Here is a 25,773-nt window from a genome sequence, read left to right as displayed (position 1 = left end):
CTTTGCGCGGGGTAAAATCAAGCCATTGATGAAGGAGCATCAACCTACTAGGCCAGTGAGAATCTGAGCTAAGTGTCCCTACCTGGGTGGCCCGTGTGGTATATACTCCCAGAGCTGGATACTAACTCCTGTACCTGCCTTTATTTTTTCCTGTGTCTTGTTTCTTGCTTTAACGGGAAATGAACTGAGATCAAATACAAAGTGGTTTCTAGGAACATGAAACCACTTTTTTTAAGAGACAGGATCTCACTATGTTGCCCAGGCTGTTACCAAACACGGGCTCAAGTGATCCTCCCGCCTCCCTGAGCAGCAGCAGGCGCCCTGTGGCAAAATCACTTTTAGTTCCAGAATTTCGGGCTCCCTTTCCTCTCTCATATCTGTATGCTTTTTCAATAAAAATTAATTTGCTTCTAATTGAAAACTAGAAATTGTATATATTTATGGCATATAGCATAATGTACTTTGTAGTATCATAAACATTGCAAAATGGCTAAATTAAGCTATGCCCTACCTCATGTACTAACCATTTTTGCTTTTGAGAATACTTAAGTCTACTTTTTTTCACCATGTTGGACAATTGCTTTGTTGAATTGATTTCTTCAACTGAAATTTGTACTCTTTGACCTGTATCTCTCCAGCCCCCACCCCAGCCCTGGTAACCACATTCTACTCACTGCTACTATGAGTTCCACCGGGTTTTTAATTATTATTTATGATATTTGCTTCCGTTTAAAATTTTTTTATAATTTGAACTTTTATTTTAGATTCGGTAGGTACCTGTGCAGGTTCGTTACATGAGTATATTGAGTGGTGCTGAGGTTTGGGGTATGACTCAACCTGTCACCCAGGATGTGAGGATAGCAACCAATAGGTAGTTTTTCAACCTTCCCTCCCTCTGTCTCTCCAGTGTTTCACTGTTTTGGAGTCCACGTCCTGATTTCCTTTCCTCTGCGTACGGGTCCTGGAGCAGGATTGCCAGATCATGCAGTTGTTGTACTTTTAATTTTCTGAGGAGTTTCTATACTGTCTCCCATATTGGCTGCCCTGATTTACATCCCATAACAGGGCGCAGAGGATCCCTCTCCTCCAAATCCTCACCAACACTCGTTCCATGTGTCTTTTTGGGAGCCGCCGCTCTAGCAGGCGTGAGGGGAGCCTTGTGGTTTGGATTTGCATGTCCCTGATGATGAATGATGATGAGCACCTTTTCCTAGACCTGCTGGCCATTCACATGTCTTCATCTGAGATGAAGCGTTCTCATAGCTGTTGAACTTGGACAATAATTGATGCCTGGAGAGTATCACTCAGTGGCTCCTGCCTAATAAAGCTAGGTTTAGCAATTAACTTTGAAAAATCTTATTATTGTATGAACCCACTTTAAAATATCATAGAGCACTAGACTTTAAATCTGTCTTCTGGGATGAGACTAAGAATAGAGAAACCCTTAGAGAGAGAAGGTAGATTAGTGATTTCCAGAGGCTGGGGTGGGTGGGCAGGGGGTGATTACTGATAGAGACGGGGTTCCTTTTGGGGTGATGAGATAATTCTGGAACTAGACGGTGGTGATGGTTGCACAGCATGGTACATGTCTTAGTGCCATGAAATTGTGCACTTGAAGAGGGTAAAAATGATGAAATGTATGAATGTGCATTTTACCAAAATAACAAAATATCTGTGGGAGCTTAATCCTCATAAGATTCTTTAGTGCTGTCCTTTCCCTGGAGCAAGTAAATGTTCTGGGGTGAACAAGAATATATGTTGGGGGAAAATATTACGTTCTAACTCTTTTTCTCTATCTTTTTGCATAACTATGACTAAGGGCTTTGCTTTGGATCTTGTCCTGATGAGAAAACATAAAGGGCTTACTTTATTGTTACATCAGATTTTAGGAGCTTCACTTAACTGTCCTATTTAATTTATAGTCAAGAATCGTGTTGTTCCAATTGACAGGAAAACTGATTCAACCTCTGCACAGTGATTTCCTACAAATCAGAATCCAGGGGGCATTAAGATTTTAAACCACAATATGTAGTCAAGTATAGACACTGGAAGATTTCCACTGTGTTGAATTCGATGCTGCTGAAGAAGTGGCATCCAGGATGAGGGATTTTGAAGGGAGGGGCGGATGGAGTAGAAACTTAAACTAATCAGGCTCATGCTTTTTCCCCCCTAGACTTCTGAACGAACAGTGAATCTGTTACTGAGGAAAACCAGAGGAAGCCTGTGTAGATAGGTATCAATTAGATACCAGCTACTGGAAGAGCTTTCTCAGAGACTGATTAAAAAATTCTCCACTAGATATGGCTGCAAATTGCACATCCTCATGGCGTCAGAGAGAACCCTGCAACAGACCTGGGTTGGAGCTGCCACGGTCTATGGCATCCTCAGAAACTCAACTTGGAAATCACGACATGGACCCTGAGATTTCTCACGTGAACTTCAGGATGTTCAGCTGCCCGAAGGAGTCGGACCCCATCCAGGCTCTGAGGAAACTCACTGAGCTGTGCCATCTGTGGCTGAGGCCCGACCTCCACACCAAAGAGCAGATCCTGGACATGCTGGTGATGGAGCAGTTCATGATCTCCATGCCCCAGGAGCTCCAGGTCTTAGTCATGATGAACGGCGTGCAGAGCTGCAAAGACCTGGAGGACCTGCTGCGAAATAACAGAAGACCCAAGAAATGGGTGAGTGGGACCCTCCTGATTGGCTCAGGGAAGGGGAGCTGGGATGGGGGCTGCACGGTGTACCTGGACTGGAGAGGACCCGAGGGGCTGCTCTAGGTCAGGGCTTCCAAGTAGAGGAGAGTTTGCACATCAGGGGCACATGGCAGTGTCTGGGGACAGTTTTTGGTTGTCACAACGGGGAGGACAGGAGATGCTGCTAAGCATTCTCCAAAGCTCAGGACAACCCCCCTGACAAATAATCATCCAGATTCAAATATCAGCTGTGCTGAGATGGCCAATTCCTAGCCTAGAAGATGGACAGGCAGAGGGGATACAGGGATCTACACACTGTGTGAGGCCAACATGGAAGAAAGACGTTGGTAAAATATTACACCTGATGGAATGTAGGGAAGGAGGCATTAGGGTGAACTGAAGGGGGGCCCAAAAGTCCTATCCTGAGGCAAGGAAAGTGGTTGGTATCAGAGATCCAGGGATCTGCCTCCAGGTCCCCACATGAGCCCCTAAGTTCCAACACAAGGTGAGCTGCCATTGGCCAGTTGAGTTGGATTCACCCAGAATATTTCTCCTTCTCTTCTCTTTGGTTTAGAGACTCTTTCATCTAAAGGACCCATATTTGTGTACTTATCTAGAAAATTCCAGGTGCAGGCAGGTGCTGGAGTCCAGAGAGGAGAAAATTCAGACAGGATTGCTGTGTCCACAGAGCTGACTCTGCATCGGGAAGGCAGATTTGAACATTAATTACAGTAAAGTTTGAGCATTATGGCAGGACCCAGGGAATATAAGAGCTACTTTCAGGTTCTCATAGTGAGTCTGATTTTTTTCTCTCTCTCTACAGTCTGTAGTCACCTTCCACGGAAAGGAATATATTGTACAGGACTCAGATGTTGAGATGGCTGAAGGCCCTGCCAGTGTCAGGGATGATCCGAGGGACATGTCCAGCCAGCGGGCCTCCTCTGTGAACCAGACGCGTCCGGGGGAAGGCCAGGCCCGCCGAGAGCTGCAGACCCTGCCCAGGGTCCCTGCACTGTTCAGGAGGCAGGTGAGTGTGTGAGGTCTTGGTGTCTGGGCAGAGGTGGGAGAAGGATCAGGAAGAAATCGTGTGTCCGCTGGACTGATTGACAGATTTAGCACAGGAGAAAATTAGAACCATTCCCCATGGAGATGGTACATCCCCAGACATTCATTCCTGAACCATCACAGAGAGGGAAGCCTCATCTACTTTTCTGTCCACCATGAGAGCTTTTAGCATTTAGGGTGGGGGGTAAGAAATGGTCTCAGTGAAGTGAGGGAGGCAGTTGGCACAGATGGATGAACTGAAGATCCCTTCCCCATAGCCAGTTACCTCAAAGACATTCCATGTAACAAATCAGCAAGGAAACCATTTGCTACCGATTGTCAATTTCTTAATTTAAGGAATGTTTCTCAGCTGGGGTGATTATGCCTTTCCGGACACATGGCCATGTCTGGAGACGTTCTTGTTTGGCATTCTCGGGGGTCGTGGGGTGTTAGTAGCATCTAGAGGGTGGTGGCGGGGCCTCTGCTGTGCACAGGAGCGCCCCCTCCAGGAGGGTGATGCAGCCGCAATGCCAGTGGTGCCAGGGCTGAGGGGCCTCCACCTAGAGTCATGCTCCTTCCAGCCTCAGGGGCAGGGAGACGTTGGCACAGCGGGAAGAAATATGCTCAGAGAACCAAAGAGTGAAAACCACCAGGCACAGGAGCTGATTTAGAATATGGAGGGTGCAGATTACGGACAGACTCAGACGTGAGGTGGTGATGTTTACTTGGGGTGATGGGGTGGTCCATAGGAAGTCTGGTGTATCCAATGAGGAGGGGACAGACATGTCTGTGCTTCCACCGGTGTAGACACGGAGTCATTGCCCTTGGTTTTTCATCTTCAGGGAGAGGACTATCTGCTACACAAGAGTATTGACGTAAAAGGTGACCCAAAGTCTCCGGGACCCAAGCTGACCTTGGAGAAGGATCTGAAGGAAAACAGGGAAGAGAACCCAGGACTTACATCCCCAGAGCCTCAGCTTCCAAAGCATCCCAGTGAGTATGAAGACTTGGATCCACAGGGGTTAGCCCCTCTCTTCTGGGGTGCAGGGCTGGGGGCCCAGCATTATCATCCCTTGGGGAAGTTGGCACTCAGCTGCCAAAGCCTCCCCATCCTCCACTTGCCAGAGACCTGTGGTCCAATGTCTTAGGCTTGAGGTTGAGGGGAAGTTGTCAGCCAACATCAGTGTTTGGTTGCAATGAGTTTGGTGTATTGAAAATGCGCTTTATTAACTGTTGTGTGTGGAATCCCTTCTTCCAGCAGATCTGGTGAGAGCAAAGGAGGAGAAGGAACCCCCAAAAATAGCCGCTGTGGAAAATGTGGATGCCGACACACCTTCTGCCTGCGTTGTGGAGAGAGAAGCTTCGACTCACAGTGGGAACAGAGGAGACACTCCGAATCTCAGAGGTCCCAAAAGAAGCAAACGGGACGCCTCCTCCATTTCCCAAGAAGAACCTCAAGGAGAAGCCACACCTGTGGGCAACAGAGAATCCCCGGGACAAGCTGGGATGAATTCAATTCATTCCCCAGGCCCTGCGAGCCCAGTCAGTCACCCCGATAGCCAAGAAGCCAAGGCACTGCCGCCCTTTGCATGTGACGTGTGCGATAAGAGGTTTACCTGTAATTCCAAGCTAGTCATCCACAAGAGATCACACACAGGAGAGAGACTCTTTCAATGTAATCTCTGTGGGAAGCGTTTCATGCAGCTCATTAGCCTCCAATTTCACCAGCGAACCCACACCGGCGAGAGGCCCTACACGTGTGACGTCTGCCAGAAGCAGTTCACCCAGAAGTCCTACCTGAAGTGTCACAAGAGAAGCCACACAGGGGAGAAGCCCTTCGAATGTAAAGACTGCAAGAAGGTTTTCACCTACAGGGGGAGCCTGAAGGAGCACCAGCGCACCCACTCCGGAGAGAAACCCTATAAATGCTCCAAGTGTCCAAGAGCCTTCGGTCGGCTGAAATTGTTAAGACGCCACCAGAAAACACATCCAGAAGCCACTTCTCATTGATTGCATAATCTGGTCTATGCCTTCTGCACCAAGAAGAAGTGAATGATGATTTTTCACTGATGTTACCAGAGTACATTTGACACATGCAAGGGCGCCTGGCACACAGAGGGAGTGCCCTAGATATGAATTGCCATGATGTTTGAGTAAATATGTATCCTCCCCACTGAGCTTTGTTTTCTGTTTCATTATGTCCATTGTTTTCCTATAGGTTTATTTTGGTTTCTGTTGCTGTTCTTTCAATAAACGATCATCTTATTAGTTTTCAATATTGTATAACAAAAAACTGAGTTTCCTGATTGACATGGGGTTACCCACTGTTTTGTTGTAAAGTAAAATTGTCCAAGGAGGGTGGCCATATAAAATACATAATGCCTGGTGAAATTTGAGTTTCAGATAAACAATTTTCTTTAGTATCAGCATGTTCTAAATTATTCGTTATCTGAAACTCAGCTTTTATTGGGTATCCTGTAGAGTTTTCGTTTTCTTTTTTTTTTTTTTTTTTTTTGAGATGGCGTCTCCCTCTGTCACCCAGGCTGAGGTTCAGTGGCGCAATCACCGCTCACTGCAGCCACAACCTTCCAGGCTCAAGCAATCCTCCTGTCTAAGCCTCCCGAGCAGCTGAGACTACAGGAGCATGCCACCAACTTAGCTAATTATTGTGTTTTTTTGTAGAGATGGAGTTTTGCCATGTTGCCCGGGCTGGTCTTGAACTCATAAGTACAAGTGATCCATCTGCCTTGGCTTCTTTAAGTGCTGGTATTACAGGCATGAGCCACTGTACCCTGTATTGTTTTTATTAGACTTTAATATAATTATTATATTCAAATTTTTGGAAATAATTTTTTGTAGTGATGGGATTTCTTGTTGCCCAGGCTGGTGTGGTGTGAGCCACCACACCTGGCTCTAGACTTTCTTTTTCAGAGCTGTATTAGGTTCACAGGGAAATTCAGTGGACAGCACAGATTTCCCCTAGACTCCCTCCCCACACGGCACAGCCTCTCCCCGCCCAGCATCCCCAGCAAAGCCGTGCACCTGTTCCATCAGTGAGCCTGCCCAGACACATCACCAGCACCCAGAGTCCATGGTGTCCATTAGGGCTCGCTCTGTGTGTCGTACATCCTGTGGGTTTGGACAAAGGCCTCATGAGGATCCACCACTGGAGTATCATGGGGCATATTTTCACTGCCCCCTGAATCCTCTCTGCTCTGCCTGTGTATCTCCCTGCCCCAGATGGTGTATTTTGTGGCCTAAAGTTGGCAATTTCTAAATCCCCAATGTGACTCTTGGACTACAGAGGCATTCGGAGTCTCTGGGGACTAGTTGGTCTTAGTGATATTCCCATCCCCTGAAGGCGTGGTTAATCCACAGGTGGGTGGGCCCCAAATTCAGAGTTTCTGATTGAGTAGACCGGGGATGGGGCCTGAGAGTGTGCATTAAAACATAGAATTCATTTTAGAATAGCTTTCTAAAGTCCATAGAGCTCCCTAATGCCCCACGCCATTTCCCCCATTGCTGACTGATTCATTAGTATGGCACATTTGCCACAAGCGATGAACTGACTGAATACATTGCCGTGTTCTAAGGGCCATACTTAGTGATTTTTTATTGAGGCCTCCTTAGTGTTTACACAATGCCCTCCTCTTCCTTCCTCCCCATCCAGGACACCACATCGCCTTGAGTCGTCACGTCTCCCTAGGATCCTCTTGGTGACAATTTCTCAGGTTTTACTTGTTTGGGATCACCTGAGAATGTGCATTTTAGGTGGTGCTGATGCTGCTGGTCTTGGGAGGACATTTTATGGATGGCTGGTTGAACTGACAGGCGGAGTCCTGCAATCTGCAGAGGTCTGGAAAGGTCCCTTCCCGAATAGGCTGGATTCATTTATTAAAGGCCACTTTTGTAAGACTTTGGTTCTTGTCATTTTAATTTAAAGGAATTTAAACAAGAGATACACAGCAAAGAGATGCAGCATAGAGCAACTGATTGCAAAGGACATAGGGCATTTTGAAAGTTAAGTGCGGAATAGACAGGACATGCTGGGAGCAAGGATTCAGGGCTGGCTGCTCCTGAGGATGAGACAGCGAAGACCTGCTGTCTTTATGGGAGTCTCGGATGACTACACCTAGTGGGGTGGGACGAGGTGTTACTAGTAAGCACGTTCGGGGTGGTCCTCTGGGCGCACAGGTGCAGTAGCTGTGCACACGTCTCATTAGCGTCTTTAGTCTCCACCCAGGGGTGTGGTTTTTACTATCATAACAAGCAAAGTGTCAGTGTGTGGATGGGTAAGATCAAAGTGTGCAGGCTCTCAGAAATTCCTTACAGGAGATGGCTTTGCTTGAATGAACTCAAATCCAGTGTGAACGCTGAGGCTTATTTTGTTCACTGTATAGTCACCACGCGTGCAGCATCCTAAGGACGTGGTCATTTCCTTGACTGCCTATCCTGCCTCACCCAGGTCCCTTTCAGAGTAGCATTCTTTGAGGCAGGGGCCTAGAATCCACCATAAAATGTACATGGACTCCCCTTTCATTCAAGAAGTGGAGGTAGGCGTGGGTGGTGGTTCTCTCTTTTGGTGATTGGGTTCGACCTTCTTCACCAGATGTAGAAAATGTTTTGATGATACTACCTGCCCATTTAATTTCAATCATGGTGCTCTATGATCCATTAATGACTTCCAATGTTTCTTTAGAGCTTCATTTTCTAATTTGGCTACATGTTGGAGTCACTTGAAGAGTTTTATATATTTTTTTTTAAAAAGCAATGCCTGGGGTCCAGCCCTAAGATTGGCTGAGGATGTGGCCCCTGTGTTGAGAGTTTATAAAACTCCCCAGGTGATCTAACATGTGGCTGAGGTCTGGCAGGCCGATTTTCTGATTGCCTGGACACTCCAATTCCTGTCCTCTCATGGGGATGAGTGAGTTCATTTCCATGGCAGGATCATGCACCTCTATTCCCAGTCTAAAGACGGTAGACTCAGTCAGGCGCAGTGGCTCATGCCTGTAATCCCAGCACTTTGGGAGGCCGGGGCGGGTGGATCACGAGGTCAAGAGATCGAGACCATCCTGGCCAACATGGTGAAACCCCGTCTCTACTAAAAATACAAAAACTAGCCAGGTGTGGTGGTGTGTACCTGTAGTCCCAGCTATGCAGGAGGCTGAGGAAGGAGAATCACTTGAACCCAGGAGGTGGAGGTTGCAGTGAGCCGAGATCACACCGCTGTACTCCAGCCTGGTAACAGAGCAAGACTCTGTCAAAAAAAAAAAAAAAAAAAAATAGAAAATAAGAAGGTAGACTGCACTGACCAACCCTGGATGGGTGTCTCTCCTGCCATATCTGGCTGCCTGAACCACTCCAGGGACTGCCCCTCATGGCTAAGGGCACACCTGACCTCGGGCTGCCTTCGCACTACTGCTCCTTAGCCGCCTACGTGCTCTGGTGGATGCTCCAAGCCAAGATATCCACTGCAACCCCAAAAAGCCATGTGCTAGAGATGACTTTGAGTTGAATTTAGAAGGTGCCTTTTTTGGCAGAGAAACAACAATGCAGCACTGCCTAATCCTCCCAAGCTGGAGCTAAATCTGCACCAGCCAACCTGGCCCACCTGGTGGCTTTCAGACTCCGACCTTGCTGATGGGACATCAGGTGGGGAGGGAGGCTGTGGCACGGCCATGGAAAGAAGGAGGAAGACAGCAGCTCCCCTGGCATGATCCCTGGGATCTTGGAGGCTGGGCGGGTCAACATGGTTGGAGTTGATTCTAGCTTTCTGTCTTCCCAGAAAAAGGAGCTGGGAAGCTGGGCCTAAGTGAGTATCCTGCCTCAGCCTCCCAAGTAGCTGGGACTACAGGTGTGTGCCACCACACCCAGCTAATTTTTAAATTATTTATAGAGTAGGGGTCTCACTATGTTGCCCAGGCGGGTCTCCAACTCCTGGGCTTGATCAATCCTCCTCCCTCAACCTCCCAGAGTGCTGGGATTACAGGTGTGAGTTACCGTGTGTGTTCACGGTGCCTGACCCGGGTTCCTTTTCTGCCAGCTTAGAAGGGCAGCCCCGTGACTGAATGGGATTCTGAGGATGACTCCGCAGTTAGATCCTTGTTGCAGTGTATCCCACCTGAAACGCTGCACATCTGACCTGGGACTGTTAACACCCATGCCAATACAGTGTGGGGTGCCAGGAAGTGTCTGCTGGTATTTGCCGGGGGGGGGGGGGGGGGGGGGAATAAATCTATTTTGTTCACCTACTGTATCAAAGGGAAATCTTGGGGAGAACAGTAGTATTTATTTTTTAATCAGGTGTGAAAACAAGTTGCAGATCGTCCAAAAAAAAAAAAGAGAGAAGACAGTAGGGCGATTTCTTAGAAAAGCAGAGGGATTTGGGGTCTTGGCCTTCGGGCTCCATCCAGCGCCATCGGCCTGACGCTGAAGCCACGGCAGGCATGGAAGGGCTCCTTCTTCGCAGACAACGTTGGACTGGGCCCGGGCTCTAGGCGCAGCCCCCGGCCCAGGCTGGAGGGTTCAGGGCGGAGGCCTGCAGGGTCCCGGCCCCTCACTGGCTCCCTTCCCGTCTGCAGCCGCAGGGCCGCAGGCAGCCATGGCGCCCAGCCGGAATGACATGATCTCGAAGCCCCATTTCCACAAGGGCTGCAGCGGCGCCTGGCCACGTGGTTCCACCAGCCCGCCGGAAGAGACGCAGGCGCCAGGCCGGACACGCCAAGGCGTGCAGCCTCGCCCCGCCCGGATCCGGCGCAACGTGCGCTGCTACCACGCGAAGGTGCGCTCGGCTGCGGCTGCCGCCTGGAGGAGCTCAGGGTGGCCGGCACGCACAAGAAGGTGGCCTGGACCACCGGCGTTTCTGTGGATCGGAGGAGGCGGAGTCCCTGCATGCCAACACGCAGCGGCTGAAGGAGCCCCGCTCCAACCTTATCCGCTTCCCCAGGAAGCCCTCGGCGCCCAAGAAGGGAGACAGTTCCGCTGAAGAACTGAAACAGGCCACTCAGCTGAGAGGACCGGTCATGCCCATCCCGAATGCCCATAAGGAGAAAGCTCGAGTCATCACTGAGGAGAAGAATTTCGAAGCCTTCGCTAGTCTCCGCGTGGCCCGTGCCAACGCCCGGCTCTTCGGCATCCCGGCAAAAAAGAGCCAAGGAAGCTGCAGAACAAGACGTTGAAAAGGAAAAATAAAGCCCTCCTGGGAACTTGCAATCAGTCAGCAGTTTTGCTGGGTCTCCACGTGATGTGTTTCCCAGGAGCAGCGGGGCCTGGGATGGGGCTTCGTGGCTGTGACTTCCTGGCAGGGCGTTTGGGCTTTTCTTGAAAGACAGTCCAAGCCCTGGATTATGCCTTACTTTCGTGTTAAAGCACTGTTGGTCGTTTTTGTTTTCTTTTGTTTTTGTTTTTGTTTTTTAAGAAAGAAAAAGAAAAGTAGAGGGATTTGCCCCGCACGGTGGCTCACGCCTGTAATCCTATCACTTTGGGAGGCCGAGGCGGGTGGATTGCCTGAGCTCAGGATGTTCAAGACCAGCCTGGGCAACACAGTGAAACCCTCCCTGTCTCTACTAAAATACACAAATTAGCCGGGCGTGGTGGCGGGCACCTGTAATCCCGGCTCCTCGGGAGGCTGAGGCAGGAGAATGGCATGAACCTGGGAGGTGGAGCTTGCAGTGACCCAAGGTCACACCACTGCACTCCAGCCTGGGCGACAGAGCAAGACTCCGTCTCAAATAAACTAATTAATTAATTAATTAATTAATTAAAATAAACGTAGAGGGATTCCGTGTGGGTTAATTAATTAATTAATTAATTAAAATAAACGTGGAGGGATTCCGTGTGGGTGAGTATGCTTCAAGTTGGTTTGGCACAAGAGCTTTCTAGCCATTCCTTATCTGTTTAGAAGTGGCTGATCCACCCAGCGCCAGGACGGCTCATCAAACAATGGAACCATTTACCCTTATGGTGCACAACTGTAATAGCCAATCATCTCCAGGTGCCAAGTATGTCCTCTCATTTCATTCTCAATACAATAACGAGCGGAGGGCGGGGACCGTTTCAAAGACAAAACGTGGATACCGTTTTTACACACAACGATGTTTGCACAAAATGATTTAAATGACTTGGTTTTCACAATTATCCAAAGCTAAATGGAAACAAGCATAAATCTCAACTCAAGCCTGCCAAGTCCCATCCTGTAGGCACATGTGAAACGTGAAAACTTGACCCGTTGTACTAGTAGGTGGAGCTGCCGCTATTTGAATTGTTGAATTGGTCTGACAGGTAGAATTGGGTTGACGTTGCCGACTCCTAAAATTAAAATCTAGACATTGCAGGTACCTCACTCACAGCTCCAGCGAATGCCTCTGCCTTCACAGAGTAGCTTTCTGACTTCTATTTAACATTTTCTCAGAAGATACCTTGAAAATAGCCCATAGCGCCGAATGCGGTAGCTCATGCCTATAATCTCAGCACTCTGAGAAGCTGAGGCAGGTGGGTAGGTTGGGCTCAGGAGTTAAAGACCAGCCTGGGCAACATGATGAAACCCCATCTCTACAAAAACATACAAAAAGGAAAAAAAAAAAAAGGCTGGGCACAGTGGCTCACGCCTGTAATCCCAGCACTTTGGGAGGCCAAGGTGGGCGGATCACGAGGTCAGTAGTTCGAGACCAGCCTGGTCGATATGGTGAACCCTGTCTCTACTAAAAATTCAAAAAGTAGCCGGGCATGGTGGCACGGACTGTAATCCCAGCTACTCAGGAGGCTGAGGCGGGAGAATTGCTTGAACCCAGAAGGCGTAGGATGCAGTGAGCTGAGATCATGCCATTGCACTCCAGCCTGGGCAGCAGGGCGAAACTCCTGTCTCAAAAAAAAAAAAAAAGAAAGAAAGAAAATTCTATGTTAGCAATTTTCAGACATGCAATACGTTGCTAATGGCTGCAGTCTCCATGCTGTACAATAGATTTCTTAAACACTTTTCCTGTCTAACTGAAATTTTGTATCCTTTGACCAACATCTCTGCTATTTCCCCAGTCTCCTGCCTCCCTCAGCCTAGGTTACCAGAAGCTTGAGAGTTCTAGGCTGAGGACCTGATTTAGAGATCCTCAGTTGGAGAAAGTTTTACGACACCACATACAGCCTGATGCCAGGAGCACCCACCTCAAGCTAGAGGTATGGGTCTTATGTATCTGCACGGAAACAGACTCATACTGTAGGGTTAGCTGTCTATTTATTGGACCAGAAACCTCTTGAAGGCAAGAACTGTACTCTGTACCTCTTTTTATCTTTTTTTTTTTTTTTTTTCCTGAGACAGTCTCGCTCTGTCCCCCAGGCTGGAGTGCAACCTCTGCCTCCTGGCTCCAAGCGATTCTCCTGCCTCAGCCTCCTGAGTAGCTGGGATTACATGCATGTGTCACCACGCCCAGCTAAGTTTGGTATTTTTAGTACAGATAGGGTTTCACCATGTTGGGCAGGCTGGTCTCGAACTCCTGACCTCGTAATCCGCCCGCCTTGGCCTCCCAAAGTGCTGGGATTACAAACATGAGCCACCGCGCCCGGCCTATCCTCTTTTTATCTTAAACTCTCATTGTGATTGGTAAGCTGAACTTCAATTAAGCAGATAATACAGATAACCTGGCCCCACTCTTCTTTTCCTGCCTTAGCATTGGTTCTTTATTCTGCAAGTTTTATGAGAACAAAGACTTTGTCCTACTAATTTTTTCATACTTTTTTCTTTTTTATCTTTCTCTTTATTCTGACACATTACGGCTTTAAATACATTTCTTTTTTCTTCTTTTTTTTTTTTTTTTGAGACGGAGTCTCACTCTGTCGCCCAGGCTGGAGTGCAATGGCGTGATCTTGGCTCACTGCAAGCTCCCCCTCCCGGGTTCAAGCGATTCTCCTGCCTCAGCCTCCCAAGTAGTTGGGATTACAGGCGTGAGCCACCACGCCCAGCTGCACTGGGCTTTTTTGAGGTTGCAGTGGGTATCTTGTTTTCATCGTCAGTCAGGACATCAGGTAAATCAAGCTCTTAGCTCAGAGCACATAGGTGGATAAGGAGCAGCAGTGCAAAGGCCACCCAGTGCCAGGTACATCCTTAGCCATGAGGGGCAGTCCCTAGAGTGGTGCATGCAGCCAGCCACAGCAGGAGGGATCCCTGTCCAGGACGGGTAGGAGCCAGCAGTGGAGTCTACCTTCTTTAGACTGGGAATGGAGGTGCGTGACCCCGCCATGGAAATGAACTCACTCATTCCCATGAGAGAACAGGAATTGGAGTGACCAGACAATCAGAAAACTGACCTGCCAGACTCAGTCACACGTTTGATCACCTGGGGAGTTTTATAAACTCTCAACACAGGGGCCACATCCTCAGCCAATCACATCATTGCCTCAGGGTTGGACCCCAGACATTGCTTTTTAAAAAATGTTGAAAAAACTCCTCAAGTGACTCCAACATGTAGAAAAATTGGAAAATGAAGCTCTAAAGAAATGTCGGATGTGGTGAATGGATCATAGAGAACCATGATTTAAATTAAATGGGCAGGTTGTATCAGCAACACATTTTCTGTGTCTGGAGAAGGATGTTGGACTCAATCATCTAAACGGAGAACCACTACCCACCCAACGTCCACTTCTTGAATTAAACGGGAGTCTGTGTACATTCGATGGTAGACTCAAGTTTCTACCTCAAGGAATCTTTCTCCTAAAGGGACCTGGGTGAGGCAGGATAGGTAGTCAAGAAGGTGACCGTGTCCTCCAAACACAGCGCCGGCGGGGACCGTACAGCCAACACAATAAGCCCCAGCCTTCACTTTCTAATTGAATTCATTCACACAAAGCCATCTGCAAAAGAGAGTTTCCCTGTAGAGAGCATGAGCATTTTGATTTTACCTGTTCACAAACTGACCCTTTGCTCATTATAGTAGTAAAAATACACCCCTGGATGGAGACTTAAGATCCTAAAGAGACATGTGCACAGCTACGCCCCCCTGTGTGCCCAGAGGACCACCCAGAACAAGCTTACTAGTAATGTAGCAGGACACGCCACAGACAAAACTCCTCAGACACCGGATTAAAGAAGGAAGAGCTTTTTTATTTGGCTGGGAGCATCGGCAGACTCGCGTCTTAAGAGCCAAGCTCCCGGAAAAAGAAATTCTTGGCCTTTTTAAAGACTTACAATTCTAAGGGGTCCACGTGAAAGGGTTGTGACAAATCGAGCGAGCGTGGGAAACGTGACTGGGGGCTACATGCATCAGCTAACAGAACAGAAAGTTTTACAATGCTTTTTTCATACAGTGTCTGGAATTTACAGATAACACAAGTAGTTTAGGTCAAGGGTTGATGTAATAATTATTATTACTTTTTTTTAACTCCTAGGGCCGGGTGGCAGTGCCAAGGTTGTCTGGCTATTTATCTTACTTTTGTTTCTTTATAACTTTTTGTTCTCTCTCTTTCCCCCTGTCTTGTGAACTAGGCAAGGTGGGGGAAGGAGGACGGCAGTAGGGGTAGTGGTCTCCTTCCTTAGTAACACCTCTTCCCACCCCCTTGTGTGTGATCATCCGAGACTCCCATAAAGAGGAGTCTCCCTTGAGCAGGTCTTTGCTGTCTCATCCTCAGGAGCAGCCAGCCCTGAATCCTTGCTCCCAGCATGTCCTGTCTATTCCGCACTTAACTTTCAAAATACCCTATTTCCTTTGCAATCAGTTGCTCTATGCTGCATCTCTTTGCTGTGTGTCTCTTGATGCAATTCCTTTAAATTAAGATGACAAGAACCAAAGTCTTAAAAAAGTAGCCTTTAATAAATGAATCCAGCCCCACCCCCAGCCTACTAAAACAGAAGCTCTGAGTTTGGGGCCCACCCATCTCTGGATCAACAAAGCCTTCAGGATATGGTACTATCACTAAGACCAACTGGTCCCCAGAGACTCCCAATGCCTATGTAGTCCAAGAGTCAAATCAGGAATTTAGAGATTGCCAAATTTAGACCAAAAAATACACAATCCAGGCCAGCAACATAAATAGGCACAGCAGAGAAGATTCGAGGGGCAGTGAAAATAGCCCCCATGATACTCCAATGGTGGATCCTCATGAGGCCTTTGTCCAAACCCACAGGATGTACGACACGCAGAGCGAGCCCTAATGGACACCATGGACTCTGGGTGCTGGTGACGTGTCTGGGCAGGCTCACTGATGGAACAGATGCACTGCTCTGCTGGGGCTGCTGGGCGGGGAGAGGCTGTGCTGTGTGGGGAGGGAGTCTAGGGGAAATCTGTGCTGTCCACTGAATTTCCCTGTGAACCTAAAACAGCTCTGAAAAAGAAAGTCTAGAGCCGGGTGTGGTGGCTCACACCACACCAGCCTGGGCAACAAAAAATCCCATCACTACAAAAAAATTTCAAAAAATTTGAATATCATAATTATAATAAAGTCTAATAAAAACTATACAGGGCACAGCAGCTCATGCCTGTAATGCCAGCATTTAAGGAGGCCAAGGCAGGTGGATCACCTGTACTCAGGAGTTCAAGACCACCCTGGGCAACAAGGCAAATCTTCATCTCCACAAAAAAACACGAAAATTAGCTGAAGTGGTGGTATGATCCTGCAGTCCCAGCTACTTGGGAGGCTTAGACGGGAGGATTGCTTGAGCCTGGAAGGTCACGGCTGCAGTGGGCGATGATCCTGCTACTGCAATCCAGCCTGGTTGAGAGAGGGAGACCCCATCTCAAAAAAAAAAAGAATAGGGGAAAAAAAAAAAAGAAAACTGTTTAGGATACCCAATAAAAGCTGAGTTTGAGAAGAATAACGAATAATTTAGAACATGGTGATACTAAAAAAAATGTTTTATCTGAAACCCACATTTTCCCAGGCATATTGTGTATTTCATCTGGACACCCTCCTTGGACAATTGTACTTTACAGCAAAACAGTGGGTAACAGCATGTCCCTCAGGAGACTCCGTTTTTTGTTACAAAATATTGAAAACTAATAAGATGTTTGTTTATTGAAAGAACAGCAACACAAACCAAAATAAGCCTATAACAATAGACATAATAAAACAAAAACCAGAATTCACTGGGGAGGAAAAAAATTTAAACAAACATCCTGGGAATTCCTGTCTAGGGCACCCCTGTGTGTGCCAGGCGCCCTTCGTGTGTCAGATGTCATCTGATAACATCGGTGAGAAGTCATCATTCACATTTTCTTGGTGCGGAAGATGCAGACCCGATGACGAAGTCACTGTGAAGTGGTTTCCGGATGTGTTTTCTGGTGGCGTCTCAAGGTTGCAGGCCGACCGAAGGCTCTTGAACACTTGGGACATATGTAAGGTCTCTCTCCGGAGTGGGTGCGCTGGTGCTCCTTCAGATTCGCCTTGTAGGTGAAAACTTTCTTGCAGTCTTTACATTCGAAGGGCTTCTCCCCTGTGTGGCTTCTCCTGTGACACTTCAGGTAGGACTTCTGGGTGAACTGCTTCCAGCAGATGTCACACGCGTAGGGCCTCTCGCCGGTGTGGGTTCGCTGGTGAAATTCGAGGCCTATGCGCTGCCTGAAACACTTCCCACAGAGATTACATTGAAAGGGTCTCTCTCCTGTGTGTGATTTCTTGTGGGTGGCTAGCTTGCTGTGATATTTAAACCTCTTACTGCACACCTCACATGCAAAGGGCAGCAGTTCCCTAACTCCTTGGCCATCGGGGTGAATGACCAGGCCCGCAGGGTCCAGGGAATGAACTGGATTGATCTCAGCTTGTCCCGGGGATTCTCTGTTGCCCACAGGTGTGGCTCCTCCTTGAGGCTCTTCTTGGGAAATGGAGGTGGCATCTAGTTTGCTTCTTTTGGGGCCTCTGAGATTCGGAGCCTCTCCTCTGTTCCTGCTGTGAGTCGAAGCTTCTCTCTCCACAACGCAGGCAGAAGGTGTGTCGGCATCCACATTTTCCACAGAGGCTCTTTTTGGGGATTCCTTCTCCTCCTTTGCTCTCACCAGATCTGCTGGAAGAAGGGATTCCACACACAACAGTTAATAAAGCGCATTTTCAATACACCAAACTCATTGCAACCAAACACTGACCTTGTGTGAAAACTTCCCCTCAAGTTCAAGCTTAAGACATTGGACCGTAGGTCTCTGGAGAGTGGGGGGTGGAGAGGCTTTGGCAGCTGAGTGCCAGCTCCCCCAGACATGATAACGCTGGGACCCCACTCCTGCACGCCAGAAGAGAGGGGCTATCTCCACACAGGTCTAAGTCTTCATACTTACTAGGACCATTTGGAAGCTGAGGCTCTGGGGATGTAAGTCCTGGTTTCTCCTCCCAGTCTTCCTCCAGGTCCTTCTTCAAGGTCGGCTTGGGGCTCAGAGCCTTTGGGTCACCTTTCATGACGTTAGTCTCTGGAAGCAGGAAGTCCTCTTCCTGACAATGAAAAACCAAGAGCAATGACTCCATGTCTAAACTGGGGGAAGTTTAGGCATCTCTGCCTTTTCCTGATTGAATGCACCAACATTCAAAACCACCACACCACACCAATGATACAGGTGTGGTGGTTTTCACTCTTTGGTTCTCTGAGCATATTTCTTCCTGCCCTGCCAACGTCTCCCTGCCCCTGAGGCTGGAAGGAACATGACTCTAGGTGGAGACCCCTCAGCCCTGGCACCACTGGCACTGGGGCTGCATCACCCTCCTGGAGGGGGCGCTCCTGTGCAGAGCAGAGGCCCCGCCTCCACCCTCTAGATGCTACTAACACCCCATCACCCCCGAGAATGCCAAACAAAAGTGTCTCCAGACATGGTCATATGTCCGGAAAGGCAACATCACCAGTTGAGAAACATTCCTCAAATTAAGAAATTGACAATCTGTAGAAAGTGGGTTCCTTGCTGAATTATTACATGAAATGTCTTTGAGGTAACTGGCTATGGGGAAGGGATCTTCATTCATCTGTGCCAACTGCCTCCCTCACTTCACTGAGATCATTTCTTACCCCCCCCCCCCCACCCTAAATGCTAAAAGCTCTCATGGTGGAGGGAAAAGTAGATGAGGTTTCCCTCTCTGAGATGGCTCAGGAATGAATGTCTGGGGATGTACCATGTCCATGGGGAATGGTTCTAATCTTGTCCTGTGCCAAATCTGTCAATCAGTCCAGCAGCCACACGACTTCCTCCCGTTCCTTCTCTCACCTCCACCCAGACATCAAGGCGTCACACACTCACCTGCCTCCTGGACCGTGCAGGGACCCTGGGCAGGATCTGCAGCTCTCGGTGGGCCTGGCGTTCCCATGGACGCATCTGTTTCACAGAGGAGGCCTGCTGGCTGGACACGTCTCTCGGATCATCCCAGACACTGGCGGGGCCTTCAGCCATCTTGACATCTGAGTCCTGAATGAGATATTCCTTGCCGAGCAAGTTGACTACAAACTGTAGAGGGAAAAAAGACAATCAGACTCACCATGAGAACCTGAAAGTAGCTCTCATATTCCCTGGGTCCTGCCATAATGCTCACACTTGACTGTAATTAATGTTCAAATCTGCCTTCCCGATGCAGAGTCAGCTCTGTGGATACAGCAATCCTGTCTGAATTTTTTCCTCTCTAGACTCCAGCACCTGCCTGCACCTGGAATTTTCTAGATAAGTACACAAATATGGGTCCTTTAGATGAAAGAGTCTAAACCAAAGAGAAGACAGGGAGAAATATTCTGGGTGAATCCAACGCAATTGGCTGATGGCAGCTCACCTTGTGTTAGAACTTAGGGGCTCATATGGGGACCTGGAGGCAGATCCCTGGATCTCTGATACCAACCACTTTCCCTGCCTCAGGATGGGACTTCTGGGCCCCCCTTCAGTTCACTCTAATGCCTCCTCCCCTACATTCCATCAGGTATTGTATTTTACCAACGTCTTTCTTTCATGTTGGCCTCACAGTGTGTGGGTCCCTGCATCCCCTCTGTCTGTCCATCGCCTACACCAGGAATTGGCCATCTCAGCACACCTGACATTTGAATATGGATGATTATTTGTCAGGGGGGTTGTCCTGAGCTTTGGAGAATGCTTAGCAGCATCTCCTGTCCTCCCCGTTGTGACAACCAAAAACTGTCCCCAGACACTGCCATGTGCCCCTGACGGGCAAACTCTCCTCTACTTGGAAGCCCCGACCTAGAGCAGCCCCTCGGGTCCTCTCCAGTCCAGGTGCACCGTGCAGCCCCCATCCCAGCTCCCCTTCCCTGCACCAATCAGGAGGGTCCCACTCACCCATTTCTTGGGTCTTCTGTGGTTTCGTAGCAGGTCCTCCAGGTCTTTGCAGCTCTGCACGTCGTTCACCTTGACTAAGACCTGGAGCTCCTGGGGCATGGAGATCATGAACTGCTCCATCACCAGCATGTCCAGGATCTGCTCTTTGGTGTGGAGGTCGGGCCTCAGCCACAGATGGCACAGCTCAGTGAGTTTCCTCAGAGCCTGGATGGGGTCCGACTCCTCCGGGCAGGTGAACATCCTGAAGTTCACGTGAGAAATCTCAGGGTCCACGTCGTGATTTCCAAGTTGAGTTCCCAGGGATGCCATAGACCATGCAGTCTCTGACCTAGGTCTGTTGCAGGGTTCTCCCAGACCCCATGAGGATGTGCAATTTGCAGCCATATCTAGAGGAGAATATTTCAATCAGCCTCTGAGAAAGCTCTTCCAGTAGCTGGTATCTAATTGCGACCTATCTACACAGATCGCCCCTGGTTTTTCTCAGTAACAGATTCACTGTTCCTTCAGAAGTCTGCAGGGAAAAAAAGCATGAGCTCTATTAGTTGAAGTTTCTACTCTACCCACCCCTCCCTTCCAAATCCCTCATCCCAATCCCAGACCCCATTTCCTCTCTAGCATTGGACTCAGCACCATGGAAATGAATCCACTCTGTTCTTCTTCCAGTGTCTACACCTGACTACATGTTCTGGAGTAAAACCTGAATGCTCCCCTGGATCTGATCTCTAGGGGATCATTGTGCAAAGGCTGAATTGGTTTTCCTGCCCATCGAACAACATTGTTTTTGACTGTAAATCAAATAGGACAGTAATGTGAAGCGCCTAAAATCTGATGCAACAATCATGTCAATTATTTATGTTTTCTTATCAAGATAAGATCCAAGGCAAATCCTTAGTCATAATTATGCAATAAGACAAATAAAAATAGTTACAATGTAAGATTGTCCCCCAACAAACCTTCTTAACCCCAGAATTATTCGCTCCAGAGAAGGGACAGCACTAAAGAATCCTATGAGGATTAAGCACCTACACAGATATTTTGCTTTTTGGTAAAATGCACATTCATAAATTTCCTCATATTTATCTTCTCCAGGTGCACAATTTCATGGGACTAAGACATGCCCCATGCTGTGCAACCATCACCACTGACTAGTTCCAGAATTATCTCATCGCCCCAAAAGGAACCCCATCCCCATCAGTGATCACCCCCTGCCCACCCACCCCAGCCCCTGGAAATCACTAATCTACCTTCTCTCTCTAAGGGTTTCTCTATTCTTAGGCTCATCCCAGAACACAGATTTAAAGTCTAGTGCTCCTTGATATTTTAAAGAAGTGGGTTCATACAATAATAAGGTTTTTCAAAGTTAATTGCTAAACCTAGCTTTATCAGGCAGGAGCCACTGGGTGATACTCTCCAGGCATCAATTATTGTCCAAGTTCAACAGCTATGAGAACGCAGCCCTGCTGTCCTAGATACAGGCAGGGGGAGCAACCCGAAGGTCTGCAGAGAGGATAAAAAACTGCCAGGGGGGTCTCAGGAAAGGTCACTGGTAGCCTGGAGGACGAATACCCTACACTTCTTGGAAGGAATCTGAGCAAGTGCAGAACAGAGAGACAGGGAGACAATCAGCAGAGTGGGGGGACTACCCAGAGGAGGAGGCAATATTTACACACCACACATCTCACAAGAGGCTCCTGTGCAAAACATTAGCAACTCAAATGACTCCAAAGCGAGAAAACACATAACCCACTAGAAGGAGGGCAAGGCGCCTGTGTGGACATCTCAGATGAAGACATGTGAATGGCCAGCAGGTCCAGGAAAAGGCGTTCATCATCACTCATCTTCGGGGACATGCAAATCCAAACCACAAGGCACCCCTCACGCCTGCTAGAGTGGCTGTTCCCAAAAAGACACATGGAACGAGTGTTGGTGAGGATTTGGGGGAAAGGGATCCTCTGCGCCCTGTGTTGGGATGTAAATTAGAGCAGCTGATATGGGAGACAGTATAGAAGCTCCTCAGAAAATGAAAAGTGCAACAACTGCATGCTCCGGCAATCCTGCTCCTGGGCATGTACACAGAGGAAAGGGAATCAGGATGTGGGCTCCAAAACAGTGAAACTCTGGAGGGATGGAGGGAGGGAAGGTTGAAAAACTACCCACTGGTTGCTGGCCTCACGTCCTGCGTGACGGGATGAGTCATACCCCAAACCTCAGCATCACTCAATATACTTATGTAACCAATCTGCACAGGTACACCCCAAATTTAAAATAAAACTTGAAATTACAAAATAATTTTAAAAATAAAAGAAGTAAATAACATAAACAATAATTTAAAACCCAGTGGACTCAGGCGGAGCGCGGTGGCTCACGCCTGTAATCCCAGCACTTTAGGAGACCGAGGCAGGCGGATCACTTGAGGTCAGGAGTTCAAGACCAGCCTGACCAACATAGAGAAACCCCATCTCTACTAAAAATATAAAATTAGCCGGGTGTGGTGGCACATGCCTGTATTCCCAACTACTCGGGAGACTGAGGCAGGAGAATCGCTTCAACCCAGGAAGCAGTGGTTGCAGTAAGCAGAGATCAAGCCATTGCACTCCAGCCTGGGCAACAAGAGCAAAACTCTGTCTCCCAAAACAAACAAACAAACAAAAACCCAGTGGACTCATAGTAGCAGTGAGTAGAATGGTGGTTAACAGGGCCGGGGTGGGGGTCGGGGAGATATAGGTCTAAGGGTATGAATTTGAGTTGAAGAAAGCAATTCAAGAGAGCAATTGTTCAACACGGTGACTTCAGTCCATAACAATGTATTGTATAATTGGAAATCGCTAAAAGAGTAGATGAAAAGGCAGCTGGAAATTCTGGAATTAAAAGTGATTTTGCCAAGGGGCACCTGCTGCTGCTCAGGAGGATCACTCGAGCCCAGGAGTTTGAAAACCGCCTGGGCAACACAGTGAAAGCCTGTCTCTAAAAACAGACTTTGTATTCCTAGAAACCACTTTGTTCCTAGAAACCACTTGGTATTCGCTGTCAGTTCCTAGAAACCACTTTGTACTCGCTGTCAGTTCATTTCCCGTTAAAACAAGCAATGGGACACGGGAAAAAATAAAGGCAGGTACGCAGGTTAATATTCAATTCTGGGAGTATATAGCAAGGTGTCTGGGCAAATGCCTGGGAAAATGAACCCAAATCTTTCTGAAAACAAGGCCCCAACCCAAATCTTTCTGAAACCAACCCCCCAACCCAAGTCTTTCTGAAACCAACCCCCGCAGGCCAACTCCAAAACCCCACAGACATCCCCACTGGGCACTTACCTCTGTCCCAGCTTCTGCCTCCAACCTCCTCTCTTCTGGGATGTACCCTCCAACTGGTCGTCTGGAGCTGAACTGTGTCTATTTATAGAGAACCCGCGGGACTCCGGGCCTCTCTTCCAGTCCCCTGGGCCCCCACATGATTGGGTTAGGGCCATAGAATCCTTTGAAGGGGATCAGCATTGATTACATTTCTCATTGAAACCCCACCCACAGGAAATTAATGTATTAAAATGCCTACCGTGCAAATAACATAGGTTTTCCCGCTCTACTGAATTACAGTTCATATTTCTGAAATATTTGGAGGCTTCAGGGACTATAGATCTGCAAGTTTTCACCACTTTTGGGTCCCCTCAGGGCACAGACAGTGATATCCTAATGAGTAAAGGACGTGTTAAGAATGGGTTGAATAATATCAAGCCAGTGATTTGCTCTAGTTTGAGGAAAGCTTTCACTTGTGAATGTCAAGATATTGAAGAAAAAGGACAGTCATTGTTGATACGTAATGAATCGTAGTGATAAGTTTTTACTTTTCAAAATCTGGGAATTGACATGGGAAAACTGCTTGAACTAGGCTAAATCACTGCTTTGATATCAGCCAACCTACCCTTAGGTAAAAACAGTGGGAACCAGAGAAAGGCACATGGTCCCCTCTCTGCATTCACTTTAGGATGGTAGGAGCTGGTTTATGGACACACAGAGGGCTCCCTAATTCTCAACCCCCTCAGTGAGGCCTCTCGAGCAAGAAAAGCCTTAATGGTGGGTGTGAATTTTACTGTGTGGATCATGGAGTCCATGTGGAATGACAATTAAGTACACTTTATACTGATTCTGGTTTCAATCCTTGGGAAATCTTAAGCTGCTGAATTCCGGAAACTTCAAACTCCCTGTGACTAGCACCAGGGAATTATTACCTTCCTGATGTGTTGTTTTGAAGATGAAATAAGATTATCTTGGCCGGACGTGGGGGCTTATGCCTGTAATCCCAGCACTTTGGGATGCCGCGGCGGGCAGATCACAAGGTCAGGAGTTCGAGACCAGCCTGACCGACATGGAGAAACCCCATCTCTACTAAAAATGCAAAATTAACCAGGCATGATGGCACATGCCTGTAATCCCAGCTACTCGGGAGGCTGAGGCAGGAGAATCACTTGAACCCGGGAGGCAGAGGTTACGGTGAGCCGAGATCGCACCATTGCACTACAGCCTGAGCAACAAGAGTGAAACTCCGTCTCAAAAGCAAAAAAATAAATAAATCAACAAAACAAAACAAAACAAAAAAAGATTATGTCAGTAAAGTGCCCAATACAAGGTCATTTTGCCAAAAAGTTCTGACACTTATTTCCTGATGAATTTTCTCATACTTTGTGATTTTTCCTTGTTAATAATTTTTTTTCCTTGTTAATAATTGAGGCGTTGATAGTGAGTCAGAGTTCAGAATGGAGTTCTTAAGTGGAATGAACTAGAATCTGCCTAAAACTACCATCTACCTACCCAATTCCCTCCAATCCTCTCTTCTTGAAACATGTCATGTTCCCATGAAGAATGTGTTTGGCATTTTGGTAAGGATTGTGATGGATCTGTAGATCTCTATTAATACTGTGGTCATTTTCACAATATGAATTCTTCCGATTTACAAACATGGAATATCTTTCCATTTTTGTGCCCTCTTCATTTCCTCTCATCAATATTTTATAGTTTTTCTGGTAGCGGTCTCCTACCTCTGTGGGTGAATTTGTTTATTTATTTACTTATTTTTAGAGCCAAGATCTCACTGTGTCACCTTGGCTGGGTGCAATGGAAAACTCAGAGCTCACTGCAGCCTCGAACTCCTGAGCTCAAGAGATCTTCCTGCTCCAGCCTCCTGAGTATCTGCAGTTACAGGCAAGCACCACCATACTTGGTTAATTAACAAAGATTTTTTGTAAAGATGGGGGTATCGCTATGTTGCCCAGGCTGCTCTCCAATTCCTGGTCTCTATCCATCCTTGGGGACTAAGGTCACCATGCTGATGTTTACATATCCCTATACATAGTGTAATTATCACTACAGTAAAGCTAATTAATGTATTCATCAACTTACACAGTGACTATTTTCTTTTCATTATTTATTTATTTCCTTAATTCCTGGGTCAAGCAATCCTCTTGCCAGAGGTTGCAGTGAGCCAAGATTGCTCCACTGCACTCCAGCCTGGGCGACGGAATGAGACTCCATCTCAAAGAAAAAAAAAAAAAAAGCTATCAAAAGAAAGCCAGATGTGGCTTATGTCTGTAGTCTTACCTGCTAGGGAGGCAGAAGCAGGATTGCTTGAGCCCAATACTTTAGAAATAAATACATAAATGATAAAAAGGAAAGAACATGGTATCTATGTGAGATGATGGAGATGTTAACTAACTTGGTCCTGGCGACTGCATCACAATGTATACCTGTTTCCAAACTTCAGCTTGGTGACCTTCGTTAATAGTAATGTGTTGGGAAAATCTAAGCCAGAGCAAGGAA

The 25,773-nt window shown here is 47.6% G+C and overlaps 2 protein-coding genes and 1 pseudogene across 24 annotated transcripts in view; 2 read left to right on the top strand and 1 right to left on the bottom strand.

Annotated features, from left to right (window-relative positions):
- LOC105488131 (zinc finger and SCAN domain-containing protein 5A) overlaps window positions 1-6,016 on the top strand; it is a 94,723-nt gene extending 88,707 nt beyond the window's left edge. For 9 of the 22 annotated variants that reach the window (XM_071087983.1, XM_071087987.1, XM_011751944.2 and 6 more), the window contains 4 exons: window positions 2,299-2,684; window positions 3,520-3,723; window positions 4,583-4,733; window positions 4,999-6,016. In XM_071087983.1, the coding sequence (XP_070944084.1) occupies window positions 2,299-2,684; window positions 3,520-3,723; window positions 4,583-4,733; window positions 4,999-5,750 (1,493 nt within the window). In that variant the 3' untranslated portion in view covers window positions 5,751-6,016. Of the gene's footprint in view, window positions 1-2,173; window positions 2,685-3,519; window positions 3,724-4,582; window positions 4,734-4,998 lie in introns of all 22 variants that reach the window. The other 13 variants (XM_071087995.1, XM_011751946.3, XM_071087997.1 and 10 more) reach the window with 3 other exon arrangements.
- Window positions 6,017-10,039: 4,023 nt separating this feature from the next.
- LOC105488134 (large ribosomal subunit protein eL13 pseudogene) lies at window positions 10,040-11,114 on the top strand (annotated as a pseudogene).
- Window positions 11,115-16,703: 5,589 nt separating this feature from the next.
- LOC105488135 (zinc finger and SCAN domain-containing protein 5C-like) lies at window positions 16,704-23,327 on the bottom strand. 2 transcript variants are annotated; one of them, XM_024794792.2, is made up of 5 exons: window positions 23,278-23,327; window positions 19,967-20,477; window positions 18,932-19,135; window positions 17,987-18,137; window positions 16,704-17,721 (listed from the first exon to the last, which is right to left on the bottom strand). In XM_024794792.2, the coding sequence occupies exons 2-5, from the start codon at window positions 20,348-20,350 to the stop codon at window positions 16,970-16,972; spliced, it is 1,491 nt and encodes a 496-aa protein (XP_024650560.2). In that variant the 5' UTR covers window positions 20,351-20,477; window positions 23,278-23,327; the 3' UTR covers window positions 16,704-16,969. The 2 variants fall into 2 exon arrangements, with proteins under 2 accessions (XP_024650560.2, XP_070943187.1); XM_071087086.1 differs by lacking the exon at window positions 23,278-23,327 and having other exon boundaries at window positions 16,970-17,718; window positions 19,967-20,350.
- Between the last annotated feature and the right edge of the window lie 2,446 nt (window positions 23,328-25,773).

This window comes from Macaca nemestrina, chromosome 20 (genome assembly GCF_043159975.1).
Source record: "Macaca nemestrina isolate mMacNem1 chromosome 20, mMacNem.hap1, whole genome shotgun sequence".
In the NCBI taxonomy this organism is placed as follows: Eukaryota; Metazoa; Chordata; class Mammalia; order Primates; family Cercopithecidae; genus Macaca; species Macaca nemestrina.
The sequence above is the reverse complement of the archived record's forward strand: the minus strand, read 5'-3'. Positions and strand labels throughout refer to the sequence as shown.